This window comes from Drosophila subobscura, chromosome O (assembly GCF_008121235.1).
Source record: "Drosophila subobscura isolate 14011-0131.10 chromosome O, UCBerk_Dsub_1.0, whole genome shotgun sequence".
In the NCBI taxonomy this organism is placed as follows: domain Eukaryota; kingdom Metazoa; phylum Arthropoda; class Insecta; order Diptera; family Drosophilidae; genus Drosophila; species Drosophila subobscura.
In genome coordinates, this window is record NC_048533.1 from 4,120,424 (window position 1) to 4,142,214 (window position 21,791).

Consider the following 21,791-nt stretch of genomic DNA (forward strand, 5'->3'; position numbering starts at 1 on the left):
CATCTCATTGGGTAAATGAGTATTTAATTGTGGAACAAAGGGGGAGGCCCAATAGCAATTTGCTGAAGAAGTAAATGTTTATTGTTCAATTTATTGAGAAATGAATCAATAATTATAAGTGACAGTAAAATCAAAGCAAATGTCAAGAGTATAAGTTCTTCAATGAATCTACAATCAAGCATTTTCCTCGCGAATAGCTCCCATAGACTATTATCTCTTGTAAAATAGGTTTAAGTAATTAATTCCTCTCCCACTCTACACAAACCCAAAATTCTCCAAAGAGCGACGCCCACCAGTTGCACATCGTCTGAGAGTAGAAACATCTGTGAGATATTTACAAATATTGCCTGGAGACTGCGCAAACTCTGGAGTGCTCCTAGAGATAGTAAATATTTACACATGGATAGACCAAAACAAACACTTGTTGTGGGGTGAAAAGTGCGACCGGAAAATGCGGAAAATGTGAGATAAACACGCGATATGCGCATGTCCTACATCGAGCAGCTGTTTTCCCTCGGCTGCTGTCGAGGGTGTGTGGCCAAAGTGGGTCAAGAACTCAAACCCCAACTCGAATTTATGGAAATACCTTTGCACTTATTAAGAAATATTATAGAAATGTTTAAAAGTTGACTAGTTTAATGTCTTAAGAGTGCGCACGAGTCATAAATCCATCCAAAAAGTGTCTAAAACTCAACTAAAAGGATATTTAAACTTCAGGGAGGTGGCGGCGCATCCAACAGTTATCAAAATCGCGCAGGATACACACCGAAAAGTTTCTTCAGTTTAGTTGTAGAGATTTTTCTTTGTGGTCAAGCCTTGCTGTAACACCCGTAAAAAATTGCAAATCTATTGAAAAAACTAACAAATTTCGAGGTAAATTTAATAAAACCATAAACCTAAGCCCCTGGGGCAGCTGTGGACTATGAAACCTCTTGGATTGCCATGAAATTTCATATGTTTTGAAGTGTTTTCCCACAGCGACAGCATCCTCAGGCGGGGGTGCTCCAAGCATTACGTAAGCTTTACATTTTCTCAATGGTTTTCTCTTTGTTGCAGAATGCGAAGTCCCTCGGCAGCAGTTTCGGCAATGCTAAGGATTTGTCTGATATAATGACTGGCAGCTTTAAGGTGCAACTCATCAACATGGGCACTCGTGCTGCCGCCTGTAGGTATCAGACCAGTATCAGTCTTAGTATCATTTTAATATGTGTCTTTCCTCGATTGCAGTTCAGGCAAAATTGAGAGCCCTTCATGAATACCACGTACGTCTATTGCACAATGTCTTACCCGCCCCCTCTGGCGTTGATATTGCCAACAATATCAAATACTTTTCACAAACTCTACTAAGTGAGCATATCCCCAATATCCCCTATAGCTATAGAACTATTTAATGATTCATTTGGGTGTTCTTGCAGCTGTCCTTAAAGATGTGCGCACTTCTCCGCACGAACTTATACGGGATCCCCTTGAAGATCCCACCCGCATGTCTGCCTATCCCAATCTTGAATATGGCAATCTCTATAATGCCCTAACTATGCTCATCGATGTGGCACCTTGCATCCAGTATGGACAAATCGGTGCGAACAGATCGCTTGCCATTCCCGCATTCCCCTAATCCCTCTTTTGGTCTTGCAGTTTTCGGCAAAGCTCTGCTGCAGTGCCTAAGCTGCATTCTACCCTTCCTCGACAAGGATCTAATTGATAACCTACCCTATCTTGTTAGCTCTACCATATCTGTACTACCACCAGCACTGCATCAGGACATAGTCAATGCCCTGTGCTACTATATCTTACCCTTTACTATAAGTAAGTAGTCCCAGCTCTTTTGGGGAATTATTTCTAATGATTTCTGTCAGCTCGTCGCAGCTCCGATGAACAGGAGTGCCAAGCCTGTCAGTCTGTCTCCTCTGTCATTATGATGGTGCTGCAGTATTCCAACAACCCCGCCCACCACTGCCAGCTGCTGGAGTGCCTGATGACCCTCAAGCATAATGTCGTCAAGGATATCCTGTGCGTGGTGGCCTACGGCACTGCCGTCTCCCGCTCCTCGGCGGCCAAGCTGCTCTTCTACTACTGGCCCGCCTTCGATGCCAATCTCTTTGATCGCAAAGTCTTGCTCTCCAAGCTAACAAGTAGGCGAAATCCTCCTAAGTATGATACGCAATTAATGATATTAATTTCTTATCCTCAGACGACCTTGTGCCCTTCACCTGCCAGCGCGAACATTGCCCAAATGCTGGCAATGCAGAGGCAGCCAAGGTCTGCTACGATCATAGCATCAGCATCACCTATGCCCCGGACTGTCCGCCGCCGCTTTATCTGTGCATCGAGTGCGCCAATGAGATCCATCGGGAGCATGCCAATCTGGAGTTTGGCGACATCCTGCACCCCATGCAGCAGGTGTCGATGGTCTGCGAGAACAAGAACTGCCGCTCCAACGAGAAGTCCGCCTTCTCCATCTGCTTCTCCACGGAGTGTGCCACCTTCAATGGCAACCATCCCATTCGCTACTGCAGCCAGTGCCACAGCAACAGGCATAATTCGCGACGCGGCGGCGATCATGTGGTGCACCGCAGCCTGCAGCCCGCCTGGCAGATGGATCCCGAGATGCAGATGCATATGGTGGAGTCGGTGGTGAGCCTTTTGCGGGAGTCCAAGCCGCTCAACTTTGAGCCAGGCAAGGAGTCGTCGTCCTCGGATGCCAAGAAGAACGGCTCCTCGGCCACGGCGGATAATATTTCGCGCGAGGAGCGTCAGAGGCTGGGCCGCTATGGCATTTGGCTGCTCGTCGGTCGCTGCACACCCACTGCCGACACGCCCGTCGAGGTGCTGGGCAGAATTCTGAGCATGCTCTTCCATTGGTTCCATGTCACGGCCTATTCCTATGATGGTAAAGGCCTCCATTGTCGGCAGAAGCTTGCTCTTAACCCTCTACGTTTTCTCTTTTCAGCTGCTGGTCAGGTGGAGAGCACCATTGAGAAGCTAAAAGTGGATCATGTCTGCAATTGGCTGAAGGAGATCTGCCGCATTCACTACAACGTCTTCATCGCCTGTCTGCTGCCCCATCCACCCGAGTATGCCCGTGTCGGCGGTCATTGGGAGACGCTGGCCTCTCGCACCAGCCACCTGAAGGAGGGTCTGCAGCGTCTGATCTGCCTGGTGCCGTACGAGGTGATCACCTCGGAGATCTGGGACTATGTCATGCCCCACTGGATGGAGGCCATCACCAACGACGTGGCCGAGAAGGAGCTCAACGAGCTGAAGATTGTCCTCAGCAAAATACTCGACCCAGAGATGTCGCCCCTGGGCTTCGATGCCAAGACAATGTACAACTTTGTGGCCATTCGCTTTGAGAAAACCACCGCCAAGGTCCAACAACAGGCGCTCCACTGGCTGCAGATACTCACGAAGCTGGAGATCCTCATTCCGCTGCTGCAGCTCTTTGCCATGTTCGGCGACGGCGTTCGCATTATGAAGTACGGCATTCAGCACGAGTTGATGCGCGAGAAGGATGCGGCGCAGCTGCAGCTGCCGAAGGCACCCAAAGTGCCCTGCAAGGAGACCAAAGCAGAGATGGCCAATCCCCCCAGACGCAGTTCCATTTGTGAGACTCGATCTAAGAATAATAATAAATCCACGGATTAACCAATTGATTTTGCAGCTCCTGTGGTGGAGGATGACTCTGGAAACACGTCGGCCATATCGGATGATGAGGCACCCACCAATCGCCACACGGAATTTTCAACGGATGCCGAACACAATCTCACCTGTTGCATCCTCATGCTGGACATCCTCTTGAAGCAGATGGAGCTGCAGGACGTCGAGCAGCACATGGGCATTCATACGAGTGTGTGCGAGAATGTCTCGCGGCTGATCAAGTGCATGGTTACAGCGGCTCGTGTGGGTCTCAGCAGTCATGTGTGCGCCCTGAAGGTAGTCCCATCCACTCGTGGGATTTGTAAGCAAATTAAATCAATTTTAAACCCCTTTTTAGGTGGCTGAATGCGCTTACTGCGAGGCCTCCATTATGTGGCATCAGTTGTCCACAAAATTGGTTCAGTTTATGGCGCCTTTGAATCCCGTTCGGCCCCCAGATGTGAGTGTTACTACAGATAAAAGTGCCAATGGCATTCATACAATGTGCATTTTAAGATTCCCATTGAGGACATAATCGAGGAGGAAAAGTCATCGCGCAAATCCCCGCCAGAGTCGGACAAGGAAAAGACCCGAGATGTCTCGCTGTCCATGGCGCCCCTGCCCATACCCCTGGGTCCGCTTGGAGGATTTGCAGGTACGCTTCAGACTTTTGCCAAAATGTTTTGTTTGATTTGATTTGAAGACCACCCCCTAACCCTACCCCTAACCCGACAACGAAACTCGATTGTAACATATAGAAGACTGTCGTCAAAGCAATCCCCAAACCCCAACCGAAACCCCGTACCCCCCGAAGTCACCTATAAATAACCTATCCACCGTAAAAGTAAAAGCAGTGAAACGTCACCCAAAAATGTAGCTAATTGTAGACTGTACTTTGAGCCTGGACTCAACCATACATTTATACATATATAAATACTATTTATAAAGCGTTTTGCAGGCGAATGGTATGTGATGCCCCCAGGCGTCCTTGTAAACAAACTTACTTTAGTCTAAAGAGAATCCCCACGTTTAAAAAACAGCAAACTGAACTTTTGTAACTACATCAACAAACAATCTAGTAACCTGCACTGCTATGCCTTGTAAAGTACCCTACTTTGACCCTTGAACTAAACAAAAATCCCAGACTAAAAAACCTCAACTCAAACGCTCAACGAACCAAGCAAACAACCAACTAAAGAACCCATCTAAACGATCCATTCAATCATCATATTATCATCAATTGTAACTTATCTTTTTCAACCATAACTATTTGTCTATCTTGCTATCTCTCTCTACATAAATATGTGTATCTATTTCTCTCTCTCTATCTCTAACATATATATACCACCTACTACTACTGCGCGTCTGCCTGTACAAAAAAATATCAAATAATATAACTGTCTCGTTCGCTCGCTCGCTCGCTCGCTCGCTCGCTCGTTCGCACCCTTCCGCGAGTACGACATAACTGTAACTCTCTCTCTCTCTCTCTCTCTGGCTCACACTTGAATATAACTCTTCTCTCCGTTCTGATCATGAAAAATACTACAACAAAACTGCTAACATAACGAAATACTAAATCGAATCTATCCAATCATCTATCAGATATCTTTAAGCTAGATCAATTCTTTTCAGACGATGGAAAAATTATTATAATGGCAGGTGATGCACCAACAAGCAAATTTTTCATTCGTTACAAAAAAAACCAAACAAAAAACCGAAAACAAAAACAACAAAAAATAACAATTACAAATTTACATTAACATTATTAAACCTTTTGTTGAAGACACATTTCGTTGCAATAACTGCAAAGAAAAACACCAACTCCACACCAAACCCTCCAAAAGTCACTGACAAAACCACACCAGAAAAAGACAATAATAGAGTTTCACTTTCAGTCACACACACACTAAACGTCTCTCTCTCTCTCTCTCTGTCTACACTACACTGTCTCTACTGACTATCCTCTGTTTAGCTTGACTAGAGTACTATGATTTAGCATTACCCCAAAACAAACAAACAAATAAAAAGCTTTTATGTCTACCAAAAATAGTTGAACTTTCGTAGTAGTATGACAGCCCGCCCTAATAGCTCTGAGTTTAGCACACGATTATCTTTCGGTTCGGTTACAAATATAATACTCCACTCCACTCTTCTCTCTCTCTACACACACTGAACAACCCATCTATAACCCTTCCACAGTAGGACTAACTCCTGAAGTGTTTGCCCTGTTTAAGCATTAAAATTGGCTACTAAATTTAACAAAAGTTCTGCTTAAACTTTGCACACACAGCTACATAGACCCTACCCAACCCGAACCTACCGATTGGCCGCAATCTATCTGCATGTGAGAATTTTCCATGAATTTTCCTATAGGTTTTCTATATATGTATATGTACTGGAATGCATGATCGATTAGTGAATGCCATTCATTTGTATGTTGACCACAAACTTCATTATAGCTGAAACGATTGATCTGTTTGCCATAACAACCACACTAATACCCATTGATAATTCTCTTCCTGAAGGTCCTGTGCCGGTGGCAGTGCCCCAACCCGAACCGCACTCTGTTGGCGGTGTGCTCGTCCATATGCCCCACGTCTGTTCCGTATGTATTTCGATCACCATTAATACTCTCTACCCACATTATGTTCTTTAGTTCCCCTCTATTATTGCGAACCATATTTCAACCTTAAAAGTTTTCGACACATCACAATAATAATAATAACTATAAAGAAAAAAAACAAAAAGAACAGATTAATAAGCAAAATATAACTTCAAATATTATGCGTTGACTGTAGGTATATTGAAACACCCTCCCCATAACCATATACTTATACAATAATCCATATAAAATATTCAAAACTAATTAATTACAGCAACAAAAAAACAAAAAATCAAATAATAAGTGAGCATTTCAAGTTGTTTCATTTTACGTTTCGTTCCCACCCACCCAAAAAGAAAACACAAACCACCAACCTCCAAACAAACTCCAATACCAATTCGAAATTTGTCCAACGATTATACAAACCGTTTTCATTTCTTCATGTATTTTTTATAGAATAACGAAAATGGGCATTCAGTTGATAGTAATGAATTGAGAAAAGTTCACGCCACAGACGAGGTACTTTGTGCATTCATTAAAACGACAAACAAAAACCAAACCAAAACGAAACCAAACCAAACCAAAACAATTTACCGAACAGCACAGCGCTAAGCTGTGCAAGTGTTTGTTTTATACTATATTAGTTCTATCATTTGCCCAATCCCAATTAAAAAACCAATCCCCAAACTCCCCTACTACAACAATTCGATTCGATAATTGTACCATTCCAATATGTTTTTTCAATATCGTATGTTTTGTTTCTGTGTCCAGACCAAAAACCAATCTTCGTACGTACTCTTCGTGTTAAGTGTAAATAAATGTACAGAGTGTTCTTGTCCTTTATTTCCAACTAATTTCCATAATTGTTTTTCAATATTCCTAACAAAAAACAGCTTTTATTTTTATATAACTTTTTTTATATATTTATATTACCTTTAGAGGTGTAACATTTACCTACAGGCTTTTTAGAGCAGGTCTGTAATAGGTTTAGACAATATTATAGCGGAAAATTAGATTCCACGTGAACATTTATTTATTACAAAAGATGGAAAACGACGTAAGAATCATATTTACTTTCATTAGATAAATATATAGTAGTGGCATACAAGGGATAGGCTGGGAAATCGCGAGGCTTTTACTCCAAGAGAAATATGCCAGTCAAGGAGCGCTTTCTTTTACTTCATAGATCTTTAACATTTCTTTGAACAAAATAATAGATTTTTATTCCAATTTTTTGTACCACTTTTTCTATTCATTTTTTCAACTACTGTGTCTCAAAGTATCTTGTATGTGTGTGAATATAAATTACGAGAAAAACCAGAAAAAACCTAATAAATTTAATTCTACACTTTGAACATATTTGACATATTTTTTTAAATTTACATATTTGTATTGATTATTTTATCATGTAAATATTGCGTTCCATGCTGACTCTGATTTTAACTCACCTTACAGATAGTTTTTCCCTCTTTCGTTACGGTTTTACATTCCTTTTTTGGATCATTGTTGAAGAGCATGTTCAATGTACAGCACTCTGCCACCAAAGAATAAACCAAAAATCTACTATAAATCACAGAAATATATGCACCAGAAATGTAATCAAACAAAAGTTTTATGCAATTTTACATATGTACATGTAACATGTAACAGTTTTTATTCGATGTATAATTAATTTCGTTTCCTACATAAACTTAACGAAAGCGAACATGTAAGTGTAATCGACATGTCGCAAGTATCTCCCCCCAAAGCATTGCACTTATCTACATGTGTTGTATGTATATACGGAATGTAAGATATATACACACCCACACACTCACACTCACACACACACACACCATGTAAACCACCCTGTGTAAATATGATGTAAAAAGTGTTATGTAAAATTCACTGCAGTTTGAATTTTCTCTAACGGTTTGCTCCGCTCTGTCCTGTCTAATTCAGATCATGACGGCCACTGTTGAGACAGTTTCCGAGCAACTCGATCTGGCCTCCATACTGCCCACAGATCGTGCCATAGCCCGTTCTATAACCCTCTCCGATGCGGATGTGGGCAGCGCTAATGTCAGCGTCACCAAGGCCTCGGTGATGGGTGAGAACGGTGCCAATGGCAGCAACGCCTGTGGCGGCGAGAATGGCAGTGGCTCGGACGAGGACGAGGAGGAGGAGGACAGCGACGACTTCTGGCACACGTCTGTGGGAAAATTCAAATTTACGCTGGACACGCTGCCTCAACCGCTGCAGTACATTCATCAGCTGCTGACGGTACGAACTGTTCGTTGGGTTCTTCCCAAGATCTGCCACTAATGCTTGATTTTTGATAGGAAATACCCACCATCAAGAAGCCAGAGATACTCTACTATGTGCTGCAGTGCCTCAATACGATGGCGCTTCATGGAGATGCGCTAGCCAAGGCGGCCAGAGAGCAGCGTGGCTTCTTCATTTGGTGCCAGGAGAATTTACTCATCAAAAAGTGAGTGAGACTTCTCTTAAAGATCTCATCTAAGTCTCTTGTCCTCCCTTTGCAGCCTGTGGGAGCTTTGCAATGCCGAACATTCGCACATCTGCCAGGTGGGTGTGCCATTGCTGCTGCACTGCATCACGCTGCCGCTGGGCTCGGATGTGTTTTGGCGCGTGGTGCAGGAGGCCTTTCACGATTCGGATTGGCGTGTTCGCTTCACAGCAGTGGAACGAGTAACCGTGATTACACGTTTTATGGATTCGACGCCGCTGCGCTCCGAGGTGGGCCTGCAAACGGCACTGGCCACGGCCTTCTGTCATCTCATTGCCAGCATGGATGACATCAATGTGTATGTGGCGCAGCGGGCGACGCTCTATATCGGTACGATTCATGACACGGCAATACGGTCACTGCTCTTCTGCTTAGAGTCCCAGTTCGATCTCTTCATTGTGGATCGCCCGGTGGTGCTGCAGTCCGTCTATCAGCTGCACAACTCCCTCTCCGACCGCAGGCTGCTCGGCTGGGACTTTTTCCTCAATCGCTTCGACACTTTGTTCGTTGAGGCGCAAATCAATCTGGAGAAGTGCGGCGACATCTCGTACCTGCGGGATCTGCGCAACTCGGACAATGGCAGCGAGGCTCTGTCTGCCAAGATCCTAAAGGCCAGGGAGGCCCTCAGTCAGTCGGACACGAGTGGCAGCATGGCCAAGACGCTGAGCGCCTCCTTTGGCACCAAGTGGCCCTACAAGAGGACCATGTCGGCACCGGCCAGCATGGCACCGCGTCAGGATAGTAAATTTGGTGAGCATAAAAGTCTTTCCCCATCCTGAGATCACTCAGGAACTAATTTCGTTTGTTTTTGTGCAGTGCCCGAAAAGGAGAAGATCTACAGCCGTCAGGTGTCGGCGCCAATACTCAAGCGGAAGACCTCGCGCTTCGGACTGGGTCAGTTCCTGGGCAGTAGTAGTGGGGGTGCGTCTGGCAGCAGCCAGAGCGCCAATCCGGCTAGTCATAGTTCAGCAACGACCACGGCAACAATGACCGCCACACGACCCACACGACCTTCGCTGCCCTGTCCCATCCACCAGCATACGCCACACACGGCCTTTCCCTATCACCATTCGTCCCACCATCACCCACACCCCCACCCACACCCCCACCCACAACCACACGCACACGTACATCCCCACCATCATTCAGCATCATCGCATCATCATCATACAGCCGGTAGTAGTGCACAAGTAGCAACCACATCAAGTCTAGCCTCGGCTCATAGTCAGAGCCATCAGTATTTAGTGCATTGCGTGCCACCAGCACCCCCCAGTCACCACAGTCCGATGCCCACGTTGCAGGAGGCGGAGACGCTGCTACGCTCCCAGGCAGCAGCAGCAGCCGCAGCCGCAGCAGCAACCGCCACAGGCTCCAGCCAACCGGAGCAACACGGAGGCATCACAACCACGGCAGCAGCAACAGCAGCAGCAGCAGCTACAGCAAGCAGCTCGACAGCAGCAGCAGCAAATCCCCATCCCTCGGGATACTCCTTTCACTCCCATTTCCAAAAGCATCCGTCGGCACCCAATCTGCTGCCACCGCAGCCAGCCGTGCCGGCGCCCAGTCCCAGTCCCTCGGCTCTGGCCTATCCCATGCATTGCACATGCGATGCAGGAACGCATCCAGGCACGGGCACGGCCATGGGTACGGGTCCGGGCACAGCTGCGGCGGCGGCGGCGGGCACTAGCAGCACGGCAAATCCAGGTAGGTTGTAGAGCATGTGTGTTCCGAGAGTATCCAAAAACCCCTGATTTATTTGTGTTTAATCGTTGTATTCCCCTCCTCCCACACCCCTCGATGGTGTCTGATGATCGGTGTTTTCATTTTTGAGTCCTAACTGTGGACATCATTCAAAGGGAATTATCAGCAATGACTGGATCTGGGATTTCCTTTGCTTAGGTGCATGTCTTGTGAATGATGTCTACATTTGGGGCTTACCAATTGTCAGTGTTGCCTTGGCTTTGTTTTATTTACTTTTGTATTATTTTAGCAGAAGATTTATCCCTTAACTGATGGCTTTTAATATGTAAAAGAAACTGATTTAATTTGCTTGTTTTTATTGCTTAAAACTTTTGCAAACTAAGCTTAAAATTTCAGTATTTTCAAGGATTTTGCGGAAGCCTCTTGGAGCACTAAAACTGTATCTAAAATGCATGAAAAGTGGACATAAAACAAAATCATTGCATGGATCCTGCCAGCCAGCACCCTCACCAACATAAAATCATTCCTCAACTCATCCACTGTACTGTACCTATCCTATGTGCTGCGTAAATGTGTTACTGTATTATCTACTAGTTGTGTGTACATTGAACTCAGTTTTTCATAACAAATACCACCATCACTGCCACTACATGTATCGTTTTAAGTGTGTGTAAACCCTTCCGAGCTGGTATGTATGCTATCCAAAAACGACAACTCTCTCTCACTCTCTCTCTCTAACTCTCTGTCTCTCTATCGCGAATCACTCTACAGAAAAAGAAGAAGAAATATCCTCTATTTTCCCCCTTCTCTAACCTTTCTCTCTGTCTTTCTGTCTCTCCCATAAACTCTACACCCACCCACCTGACTATAAATTTACATTCGAACTCCTCCAATTGGCTCTAAGTAATCCCAAAACAGAGACATACTCGTATTCCTCCTCCTGTATATTATACAAAGACACAAAAACAAAACAAAACAAAACCAAATTTAATTTATCCGTCTATGAAAACGAATCTAATTGTGAACCCATTGGCATGTGGCTGTGTCCCCCAAAAAACAAATAACAAAACAAAATCAGAAAAAAATAAGATTGGTGTATCCTTCCCCATCCCTTGAAGCAAGTGCTCAGCCATGTAATAATCCATTCGATCTCCGCCCAAAATAGATGGACACATCCACTCGCTGGGGGGACTCAATGATGAGAATCTGATTGGGCTGCTCAGTCGCATCACCGAGCTGGAGGAGTCCGATCGCGAGACCATTCATCTGCTGGTCTTTATGCTGATGCAGTTCATGTCGCGCACGGATCAAGCCTTTCCCTCGGAGGACAAGCCGGTGACCAGGACACAGAATATTGTGCTGAAGCATCTATTCCTGCTGCTGGGACACAATCAGATTGACAAGACGTTCCACACCACGCCAGAGTCGCTCAGGTGAGTGTCCAAAAGGGGAATCCTGAATCTAAAGATCTAAAATTCCATTTTCCTTTTAGGGTGTCGGCCGTTTTCAATGCCTTCCTGGCCAATCTGCCGCAGGTCCTGGATCAGAATCACCTCATTGGCGGTCTCATTCTGCCCTCTGTCATGCAGATCATTCTGTATGCCCCGTATCCGACCAACACCTCGGGCGAGTCGTATCAGAACATTGTCTTCAACTACTCGCTGTGGCACTTGGAGCAGTATCCGCGCCGGAACTGGCTCTTCACCATGCTCGTGGTGCTCTACAAGTACTCGTACACCCAGCCACCGCTCAGCGGCTACATCATTTCGGGCATTCGCATGATCATGAACAGCCTGCGCGGCCACTTCCATCAGTGCAGGCGGATTCCAACGACCACTATACTGGATATCCAGGGTGTGGGCGGTGCCGCACGCTCGCGTGATGTCAGCCAGCCCTCGCTGGGCACAGATCCGGATGACAAGGAGGCCAGTCCACCGGTTAGTCCGATGTTTCCATCGGAGGCTACCAGTGCCGCCTCCAAGAGCAAGGGCAACGTGGCCTTCACACCGAAGCTGCAGCATGCGTTCCGCAAGTACAACGACTCCAGCCTGGATGCGGATGAAACGGAGTCCGAGCTGGTGGCCATACCAGAGAGCGATCTGTCGGACAGCACACTGCATGGCAGCAGTGCACCGGTGGGTTCCACACTACCACCTTTAGACATTGTAATTTTGAGCTAAAGTAGAATCGATTTCCATTGCAGGGCTCCTTCGATGACACCATACACTTTGAGGATGTCATGCCCACCACCCGCAAGCGTCTGGAGTACACCGAGGAGGTAAGGATAAGTTGCTTTCTCCTCAGGGATTCGCAACTTTCACGAACTTTCCTTTGCAGAAATCCACAAAATCCCACAAGTCGATGATCACCACGAAAGTGGGTGATACGTACACCACCAAAATCAAGGCCACCACCACCAGCGAGACTCTGGTGACCACCCACACCACACGTCACAGCCTGCAGGAGGGCGTGCGCATGATTGTCACTCCTTTGGTGGGTGCAGAGACCACTGAGACGGCCATCGTGAGTCCACCCGTGGATGTGCATCGTGCGGTGACGGTGCGCAACAAATCCCTGGAGAATGCTGCCGCTTCCACATCGAAAATGTTTGCCGCCATAGCCACCAATCATCTGAAGGCGCTCGGTGCGCTGCAGGATGTCCCGGGCACAGCGGACAGGAAGCCCTGTTCCGGCTCCGGCAACGGCAACGGCAGCGGTAGCGGCAGTCGCTCGGCCAATGGCAATGGAGGAAATGCTGCTGCAGCTCCGTCGGCAGGGCCCGCAAAGTCCATTGGACGCCACAAGACGATCGTGGAGTGCAGTGCCGGAACATCGAGCTCCTCCATGGACGATTCCCGGCACCAGAAAAAGTCGCAGACAAAGTCCCTGAAGCGCACGGACAAGAACTATGGCTCCCCGGACTCGCCGCTGTCCAAGATGAGCGTAATGCCCAATCCCAGGGATGAGATGGATGCTGCAATGCAGGGCCTGCCACCGCCAAAGAACATTGCCGCTCTGGAGATTCCAACGCCCGAGCGACTGCTGCCCATTGGCACCCAGGACACGGTGGCGGCTCTGGTGGAGCGTGTGCGGGAGGGGCTGAATCTGCCGGACATCAGCCACCTCAAGCAGGACAGCCTGGATGTGTCGGAGAGCACCAAGGACGATGTGACGCCAAGCAGCCGCACCAACTCGCCTCGTCGTCTCATCAAGCAGGTGGCCCTGGAATCGCCGCCGAATCCCAATGCCCCATCCACGTCCCAGCAGCCGTCACAACAGCCGCCAGCCGATTTGCACACTTCCATTCTGAAGAATGTGCAGCAGGAGCTGAAGCACAGCTCAGGAGTCGCCGCTGGAGGAGGCCTCACCTCCAGCAACAGCATCAAGCGGCCACGCCAGAAGCTGGCACCCTTCAACGTCGACACCAATGCCATACCGGACATACGTTCGCGCTTTGCTGGCTCCTGGCCACCGCCTCCTTTCCAGCCCGCAGAGCCGGATCCAGACGATGACGGAGAGGATGGTGTGGGCGAGGCAACAAACGGACATGGAACATCGCATGGAACAGCTCATGTGCCTAGAGGAGTAAGTCTTTAAAAGATCTCTTGAGTCTTCAAGGAATGATTACCTTTATTCGTAGAGCGCACGTCGCGTGGGCGACTACACCATCGTGGAGCGTTGCTCGGATTGCGGCGCCCACATTGAAGAGTACACGGACGAGGAGATTGGCATATTCATCGTCATTCTGGGCACATTTATACACCGCGAACCGGCCATGGCCGCGCCCTTTCTCCCAGAGATTCTCACCATGACTTCGCGGTACGAAAGAGACTCTCAAAATCGAATCCTCCTCCTGCTTTAATGTCACTCTTTCCCTTGCAGCATCTGTCTGAGCTCCACACACTCCTGGCAGGGTGAGAATGGTCCGCCTTTGGCCTGCAGCGCACAGGCGGTGGCTCTGCAGTTCATCCGCTGCGTGCTCCATCAGTTGGCGCCCAATGGCATCTTCCTGCAGGTATTCCAGACCCAAATGAAGAGTGAGTGAGCTGTGATACGCAGGAGGAGCATCTGTGAGGCATGTCTGTGAACATTCCCCTCTTACAATTGCAGTGAAAATCCGACACAATCATTTCCGCAGCATTGCCAAGGCGCTGCAGGACTTCCAGGACCTGAATGCCACCAGTCCCATCTACATGGTGTGCGAGTCGCTGACGTCCAAGAAGGCACTGCCAGTGGACCAGCTGCCGGTGATCTTCCGCAACATGGCCGAGTATCTGAATCTGCAGTGTGTGCCCGCGGAATCGGGCGTGGGCCTGGCGATGTGGTCGCAGGCCATGCAGGCCATGGAGTCGCTGCTGCGGCAGGTGATTGTCATCATGCCGAGCCTGAGCAATGCCGAGTACATGCTGGACATAATCGCAGCCACGCTGCGGCTCAACTGCGTGCCCAAGACGCTGCTCGATCCGTACTCGAAGATCATGGCCTACTGCGTGCAGCACACGAATCTCGAGTACCAAACCATCTACGAGCTGTGCACCCTCAACACGCGCTCCTTCAGCAAGGATCGCGACAAGAACCTGCTCTGTCGCCAGATGATCTTTGAGTTTGTGCAGGCCCTGAAGTTCAAGTCAAACATTCCCGATCACAATCTGCTGGTGATTATTGGATTTGTGCTGCTCGATGCTGGCGGCACCTTGCCGCCGGGCTCTGCTCCTGGCATGCCCGATGCGGCGCCCATGCTGACCACCAACTCCGCCGACTGCCTGCGGCAGTACATCAACGATGTGATTGACTTTCTGGCCGATTTCCACACACTCAGCAAGATCAAGAACGGACAAACGAGCAACGGCCTGGGCGAGGACACCTTGGGCGGCGTGCTCAAAGGCGCTGTGGCTCAGTATCTGGCGCTGGAGATGTCGCGAGGCAATTCCAGAGACAACAAGGCTGTCTCCCGGTATCTGCCGTGGCTAAACAATGCACCCTCCTCCCTGCAGCAGGGGTAAGTAGTGAAGCAGTCAGGGGAAATGGCCAGCATCTCAATGGATTTTTGTCTTCTTGCAGTCCCAAGGAGTTCACCGAATGCGTGGGTCATATGCGTCTGCTCTCTTGGCTGCTGCTCGGCTCGCTGACCCACATGGTGCTGATGCAGCGTCGCCAGGAGACGCACACCATACCAACGCCTCCGCCGAATCCGCCGCCCGGTCAGGGCCAAGCGCCTGCAGCCAGCGTGCACTATCAGCATCAGGGCGTGACCTACTCGCAGCCGGTGCCGCAGGAGGCCTCCTGCCACATAGCCGATCACATTCAGGTGATATTCGCTGGCTTTGCCGAGCAGTCAAAGACCTCGGTGCTGCACATGTCCTCGCTTTTCCATGCGTTCACCCTGTGCCAGCTGTGGACCGTGTATCTGGAGCAGATGGCGCACAACACCAGCAGCAATGTGGAGGGTGGCACGCTGGGTGTGCTCTTCGAATTCTGGGCCAAGGTAACGCCCTGCATTCTGCAGCTGGTGTCCCACGCCAAGCCCACCATCAACAAGGATCAGCCACAGTCCAGCGTGGACTTTCAGACGCAAAGTGCCAACTCCAAGCTATCCGAAATGGTCAATCTGCACTTCCTTAGCCTGCTGGAGGCGCTCAAGGACACAAACTCCACGGTGCTGGGCAAGCTGCTGCCAATGTGGAGCCCCGTGCTGTCGTCCCAGACGCAGCTCTCGGACACACTACACGTGCGGCTGCAGAACGTGCGCGACTGTGCGCCGGACTACGAGGAACAGCAGGCCTTCAGGTCGGAGGCGCTGCTCAAGTGGCTGCAGCGATTGCAGTTCAAGATGGGCCAGATCGAGCTGCAGGCCTCCACAGCCACCCAGTTCTATTCGATTTAAATTGGGCGCGTAATCTATAATCGTATGTAATCTCTTATCTGGTAGCTCTTGTTGCCTACACAATTAAATAGTTGACAATGTTAACGAGACGCATGGCCAAGGAACGGAAGGGCGTCACTCGTAGACCGTGTAGTGAATGCCACTTGTGGAGGCTGCTCTGTCGAGGCTCGTTGGGTCATGCACTTCGTTTAGCTCGCTGGGCTTTTGCCGGCCCTCAATCAGATAATCCACTTGGGGATTGCGATAATTTGTGAAGGATGCCTTGGTCTTTAGCACAGACTCCGCCGGCAGCTGGAGGCCCGAGGCGGGTACTCTGCTCGAGCCCTGCTGCTGTGCCAGACGCTGCTCTGCCTGCTGTATCCTCAGCTCCTTGATGCGCTGCATAAAGTCCAGCTGCAGGGTGGCTGACTCCGCCAGCGGAACCATCTGCACTTCCTTGTACTGGATGAGTGGCGGGGTGGCTGCTGTGATCTCCCAGTGCTTGCCCTTCTTCCGTATGCGCTCCTTATCGGGGTCGTGCACATTGGAGATGGTTGTGCGGAATGGCCGGAACTTCTCCCGCATCGCACTTCTCTCCTTGGGTTCGGTTTTGTCTATGAGGTAGAGGGAATGCTGATCGACGGGGGGATATGCGTGCGCCTCTGGCGGATACTTTGCGGCCACAAGGCTGGCATCAATCTCAATTAACTCTGCGGGTATCGAACTGCTGGCACTCTGGCCATCCAATGCAGAGTCCGGCGAGTCGGCAGTCTTCTTGAACGTGTCTATGTCGGCCAGATCCCCAGCCGTAATGAGACTCTCGGGTGGCGGCAGCACCTTGACCCTCTTCTCGTGCATTGTGCCCTGCGCTATGATCCGCAAGGGGTCCATTTCGAACTCATCATCGCTATCCAGTACATCTTCCACATGCGCGCCCTCATCCACAATCTCGCGGCCGTTCCATTCGAGATTGTTCAGCGCAATCTTTCCCTTGGACGCGATGTTCAGTTCGCTGAGCATTTGGGCAGTTGCCTCCACATCGTCCCGCCGCCTTATCTCGTCCAGCAATTTGTCGTAGGACTCTTGTAGGCGTCTGCCCTTGTCCGGCAATTGCTGCAGTCGCTTTCTGTAACAACAATCAGAATAATTCGTTGTGAACTGCGCCACTGATCGCTGCAGCCACTTACTTGAATGACAGCAAATTGGATTGTCTGTCTCTGATTTCCAGTAGTTCCGCATAGCTGAGGGTCTTTAGGTCTTTGCAGTGCTGCTCCTTGGCCTGGCTGGTGCCGGGAATGCGATTTAATGGAGCAGCAATAAACTTTTTGTTCATTTTCGCAATTTTTAGCAATATTTTCGCGGGATGCAGTTTACAGTGTGACCGCAGATCTATTGGCAAAATATACCGCACGACCCTTAAAAACTATACCGAAATATACCTCATATATTAAAACCTTTCGACGATTTTGATGTTCTATTTAATTTTACTAGCTAGTTTGGATTCTCAGCAATAAGACTATAGTTTTATCCGATTAACCAATCAATTCTCCACAAGATTGTCCAGTTTTAATGACTTGTTTTTATTGCATCGTTTTAAAAATAATGATCAAAATAAAAAGGTCACCAAAAAAAATAGCATAAAACGTTACGTGTGGACAAGGAATGATACGTTTTGACAATTTGTTGCTAACCAACCAGTCGTATGTGTCGTTCTATACCCTATTTTAATTAATTAATAGTAAAATAATGTTTTCCAAGCTGCTCTTAAGCATTCCTAACTCTATCTTAGACTGTCATTTTGTTAACCTCTTCATATGTTTTCTATATAAATATACATATGTATATCGATCTATGTATATACATATATATGTACATTCTCTGCATCTATAATATGAGGAATTTCGTTGAGATGGATCTTCAAACTGATTGACTAGTTTTTTAATTTTCAATCAATTCCTGAGATTTCCAGCTTTTTCTCAATTCGAGGATATCCTTGTCCGCAAGGGTAGCAGGGTGTCGCTAATCCCGTGCCCAATGTTGGGGCACAACCATCCCCCAGGACAAGTTGATGACCGATCCATGATCCATTGCGTTTTTGAGTCCTGGTGAACGATCATATAATCGCCTCCATTTCTCAATATCCGATCCATGAATTCTTGCATGAAAAACGCTCTCAAGAAATGGATCATTGATCGGTGATCAAGTTGTCCTGGGCAACGCTTGTCAACACTGAAATTCGTAATCGATGCATGGCATCCAAAAAACGCTTCTTTTGGTAATCGATAAGCAACCGTTTTAATTTAAACTTCAAATTCAAATTTGTTCCAGCAAACTCTGGACCAACACTCAAAGGGTAACGTGGAAATAAGTATTATACCGCACCATGTGTCGCTTCACCAAAGTGCTGTTGTACCTTCTTGCGTTTAGCCTGTGTCTGGGAATTTTTGTGTTCATCTATTGGACACTGCTGCAGCAGTTTCGATTGGATGCCGAGCAGCCTGCCGTTCGAAAGCCTCCCAGCCTGTCCATAGCCCCTATGGGTCCCAATTTGGGCCTCGAGAAGCTTATAATGTGGGGCAAGATTGGGGAGCAGGCATCGAACAAGCTGCAAAAGCAGATACGTCATCTCGTGGATAAGTACGGCTACAAGGCGGAACACCGCTTGAGGGCATGCAACTTGGATCACGCCTACGGATATCTCTCGAACAATCCCTGCGTCCTGCTGAAGATCAATCAGGCGCTCAACTTCGAGGCCAGCACCTACAGCGAACGCCGCTCTCTGCCCGCTGCGGTGCCCATAGAACTGCGCCGCTACATGATGGAGATGGCGCCCGAGCAGCGCTCGAATAAAATCTGGGCCTCCTGCGATTTCGTGTATAAGCAGGTGACGACGGGGATCTCGTATGTGCCCGAAATGTTCTACGATGCCGACGGGCTCTTCACCAAGGAGAACTTTTACGTGGACCCAAACACCTCGGAGAACGAAACGGAGCGAGTGATCCACGAGGAGCCCGGCTTTCGTCGCATCATTGGCGTAAAGTTTTACAATCTGCCAGCGAATAAGAAGGTGCACGTCACGTGCTCCGTGTGGGCCCGTAATATCCCATTGGAGCATGCCACTGTGAAGTTTGTGATGCATCATGTGGATCCGACGGCGCACATTGACCCACTGGACAATCTCTACGACGAAATTGACATCTACGATGAATGATTGAGAGACAGCTAGTAGGCATATCACTTCTACACCCACATCCACTTCGTTCTATCTATAAATTCTATTTGTTTGAACAATTTAAGAAACAAAATCACTTGGAAAAACACTCTCCACTACAATGCCGGAGGATCTGATGATCCCTGCGGGGTACTACAAAGTGCGAAAGCGTTTCCGCCAGGAGGAGGTGACGCGCAAGAAGCGGGACATTCCGTGGCAGAAGCGGGTCCTGGACCTGGACAACAATCAGTTGTTCGGCCGCACAGCCTTTGCGTGGCTCCGGTTCATTGGCTACTACCTCTTTCTGTACTTCCTGATCTTTTTACTCATGAGCATGTGGTTCATAATATTCAACTACGCGCTCATACCCAAAGATCGGCCCAGGTGGCTGAAGGGAGCGCCCGGGTTATCCGCTGTGCCGGGCAACACAACCACCATATCGTGGTACACGCACCTGGAGAAGCAGATCCATCCGATAGCCGACACCATCGAAGCGGCGCTTGAGAAACTGAACGACAATGCGGAGAAGTTCTTCCACGAGTGCAACACGGACTCGCTCTGGGGCTATGGGACGGCGAAGACGCCCTGCTTCTTCGTCAAGATGAACCATGTGTACGGATTCAAGCCGCAGACGTACGACGACACTAACGATCTGCCAGCCAGTGCGCCCGACGAGCTCAACGATGTGCTCGGCAAGTATGGCGGCAAGAGCAGGATCTGGCTGAACTGCAAGGTGACGAAGGGTCCGTCGCCTACGATGATCTACATTCCGGGGCCCTACTACGACGTCTCCAGCAACATGAAGGGCGTCACCCGCGTGGTGGCCATCCAGCTGAAGGACATGCCCGAGAACAAGGAGGTGCAAATCACGTGCAAGGTCTGGGCAAAGAACATAGCCGTCTCAGAGAAGATTTCCGGCAAGGGAAACATCAAAATCTCGCTACGCATGCGGGTGGATAAGCAGGCCAAGCCCAAGCTCAAGCCCAAGACCAGAAGGGTCACCATTAGGCGAAGGGTTTTGCGTCCTTCTACCACAGCCACCACCGAGCAACAGCCGAAAGTGAGTCCGACAAGTCAAACAGTAACTGCAGCGAGTCCGAGAAGTAAAACAGTGAGGGTTACTGCTAAAGTAGAGGATGATACGGAGACTGCAGATGAAGCAGATGAAGAGGTGGAGGATGTGGAAGATGAAAAAGAGACAGAGAAACCCAATAAAAACAAGGCGGCCAATACCCCGAAAGCCAAGAAAGTGGCACACAGTCCGAAAAAGGAAACGGTGGCTGAAAGTCCAAAAGAAAGGGAAGCAGCGGAGCCTTCCAACGAAGAGAAAGATTCCGTGAGTGAAGACGAAGAGGAAGATGAAGAAGACGAGGCAGAGACGACTGTTCGGTACACACGCAAACCGAAGCAAATGAAAATGAGGGAGAGTCCGAAAAAACAAACGGTTACTGAGAGTCCGAAAAATAAGAAAGTAATGGAGCTCCGAAACGAAGAGGAAGATGCGGATATCCAAGATGAAGATGACGAAGATGAAGACGAGACAGAGACAGAGACGACTGCCAGGACCACCCGAAATCCGAAAAAAATCAAGGTACCAGTTACATCAAGTCCAAAGCAAAGAAAAATGATTTACAGCCCGAAGCACAGGACAGTGATAGAAAGCTCAAAAAAAGCGACAGTGACAGAGAGTCCGAAGCAAAAGAACGCAACGAAGCCTCTAAAAAGTGGGCATTCTCCAAGGAATCGACAACTAAAAACCACAAATGAGAGCACGGTCCATTCCACGCGGAAGCCAAGAAAACCAAAGGTGACAAGTACGAAAAATAAGAAAGTGACAGCAAAAGATACCCCGAAGCAAACGGAGCAGACTCCAAGGGCAACCACAGGAAACCAGAAAGACGAGGTTGAAAAGCCTCCAAGAGAAGAATATATTCCCGAGACAACTGAATTCGATCCATACTTTGCAAATATATGAAAGAGTCAGGATCATGATACAACGAAAGAATTGTATTTAAAAGTTTTTCATTTTGTATTTCGCTCAATTTGGTAACTTGGATAAGATAACCTTTTTAAACAGCCAGCCCTGGGAATCATCGCATCGTCCATGAGCCCATATCAAAGTGTGTCCGTGCATCGTTTTATAATGCGACAAGAAAATCGATATTTCAACTATCGAAACTATAATTTGCATTAATATCGAACCAACAAAAAGTAAGCAAAATAATTAGAGAACTGAGGAAATGTTTACTTATGTTTAAAAAAAACTTGG

At 48.3% G+C, this 21,791-nt stretch overlaps 4 protein-coding genes across 11 annotated transcripts; 3 read left to right on the forward strand and 1 right to left on the reverse strand.

Moving 5' to 3' along the window:
- Positions 1-763: 763 nt before the first annotated feature.
- LOC117898761 (protein unc-79 homolog) lies at positions 764-16,416 on the forward strand. 7 transcript variants are annotated; one of them, XM_034808392.1, is made up of 26 exons: positions 764-873; positions 1,057-1,165; positions 1,228-1,347; positions 1,416-1,577; positions 1,636-1,806; positions 1,857-2,132; positions 2,192-2,890; positions 2,951-3,604; positions 3,662-3,933; positions 3,995-4,096; positions 4,153-4,291; positions 5,239-5,295; positions 6,162-6,241; positions 6,695-6,757; positions 8,180-8,500; positions 8,560-8,708; positions 8,764-9,497; positions 9,564-10,451; positions 11,614-11,881; positions 11,941-12,583; positions 12,652-12,726; positions 12,786-14,033; positions 14,089-14,267; positions 14,331-14,485; positions 14,559-15,447; positions 15,510-16,416. In XM_034808392.1, the coding sequence occupies exons 2-26, from the start codon at positions 1,111-1,113 to the stop codon at positions 16,330-16,332; spliced, it is 9,222 nt and encodes a 3,073-aa protein (XP_034664283.1). In that variant the 5' UTR covers positions 764-873; positions 1,057-1,110; the 3' UTR covers positions 16,333-16,416. The 7 variants fall into 7 exon arrangements, with proteins under 7 accessions (XP_034664283.1, XP_034664281.1, XP_034664282.1 ...); XM_034808386.1 differs by having other exon boundaries at positions 765-873; positions 9,564-9,641; XM_034808388.1 differs by lacking the exon at positions 6,695-6,757 and having other exon boundaries at positions 765-873; positions 9,564-9,641.
- LOC117898765 lies at positions 13,194-17,689 on the reverse strand. Of its 2 annotated transcripts, XM_034808396.1 has the most exons (3): positions 17,499-17,689; positions 16,423-17,437; positions 13,194-13,203 (listed from the first exon to the last, which is right to left on the reverse strand). In XM_034808396.1, exons 1-2 carry the CDS (start codon positions 17,642-17,644, stop codon positions 16,447-16,449), a joined length of 1,137 nt encoding a protein of 378 aa, XP_034664287.1. In that variant the 5' UTR covers positions 17,645-17,689; the 3' UTR covers positions 13,194-13,203; positions 16,423-16,446. The 2 variants fall into 2 exon arrangements, with proteins under 2 accessions (XP_034664287.1, XP_034664286.1); XM_034808395.1 differs by lacking the exon at positions 13,194-13,203 and having other exon boundaries at positions 16,345-17,437.
- Positions 17,690-18,666: 977 nt separating this feature from the next.
- On the forward strand, positions 18,667-19,547 carry LOC117898766. The gene has a single exon (XM_034808398.1). It carries the CDS (start codon positions 18,695-18,697, stop codon positions 19,520-19,522), a length of 828 nt encoding a protein of 275 aa, XP_034664289.1. The 5' UTR covers positions 18,667-18,694; the 3' UTR covers positions 19,523-19,547.
- Positions 19,548-19,622: 75 nt separating this feature from the next.
- On the forward strand, positions 19,623-21,517 carry LOC117898762 (titin). The gene has a single exon (XM_034808393.1). The coding sequence runs from the start codon at positions 19,644-19,646 to the stop codon at positions 21,495-21,497; it is 1,854 nt and encodes a 617-aa protein (XP_034664284.1). The 5' UTR covers positions 19,623-19,643; the 3' UTR covers positions 21,498-21,517.
- Positions 21,518-21,791: the final 274 nt, after the last annotated feature.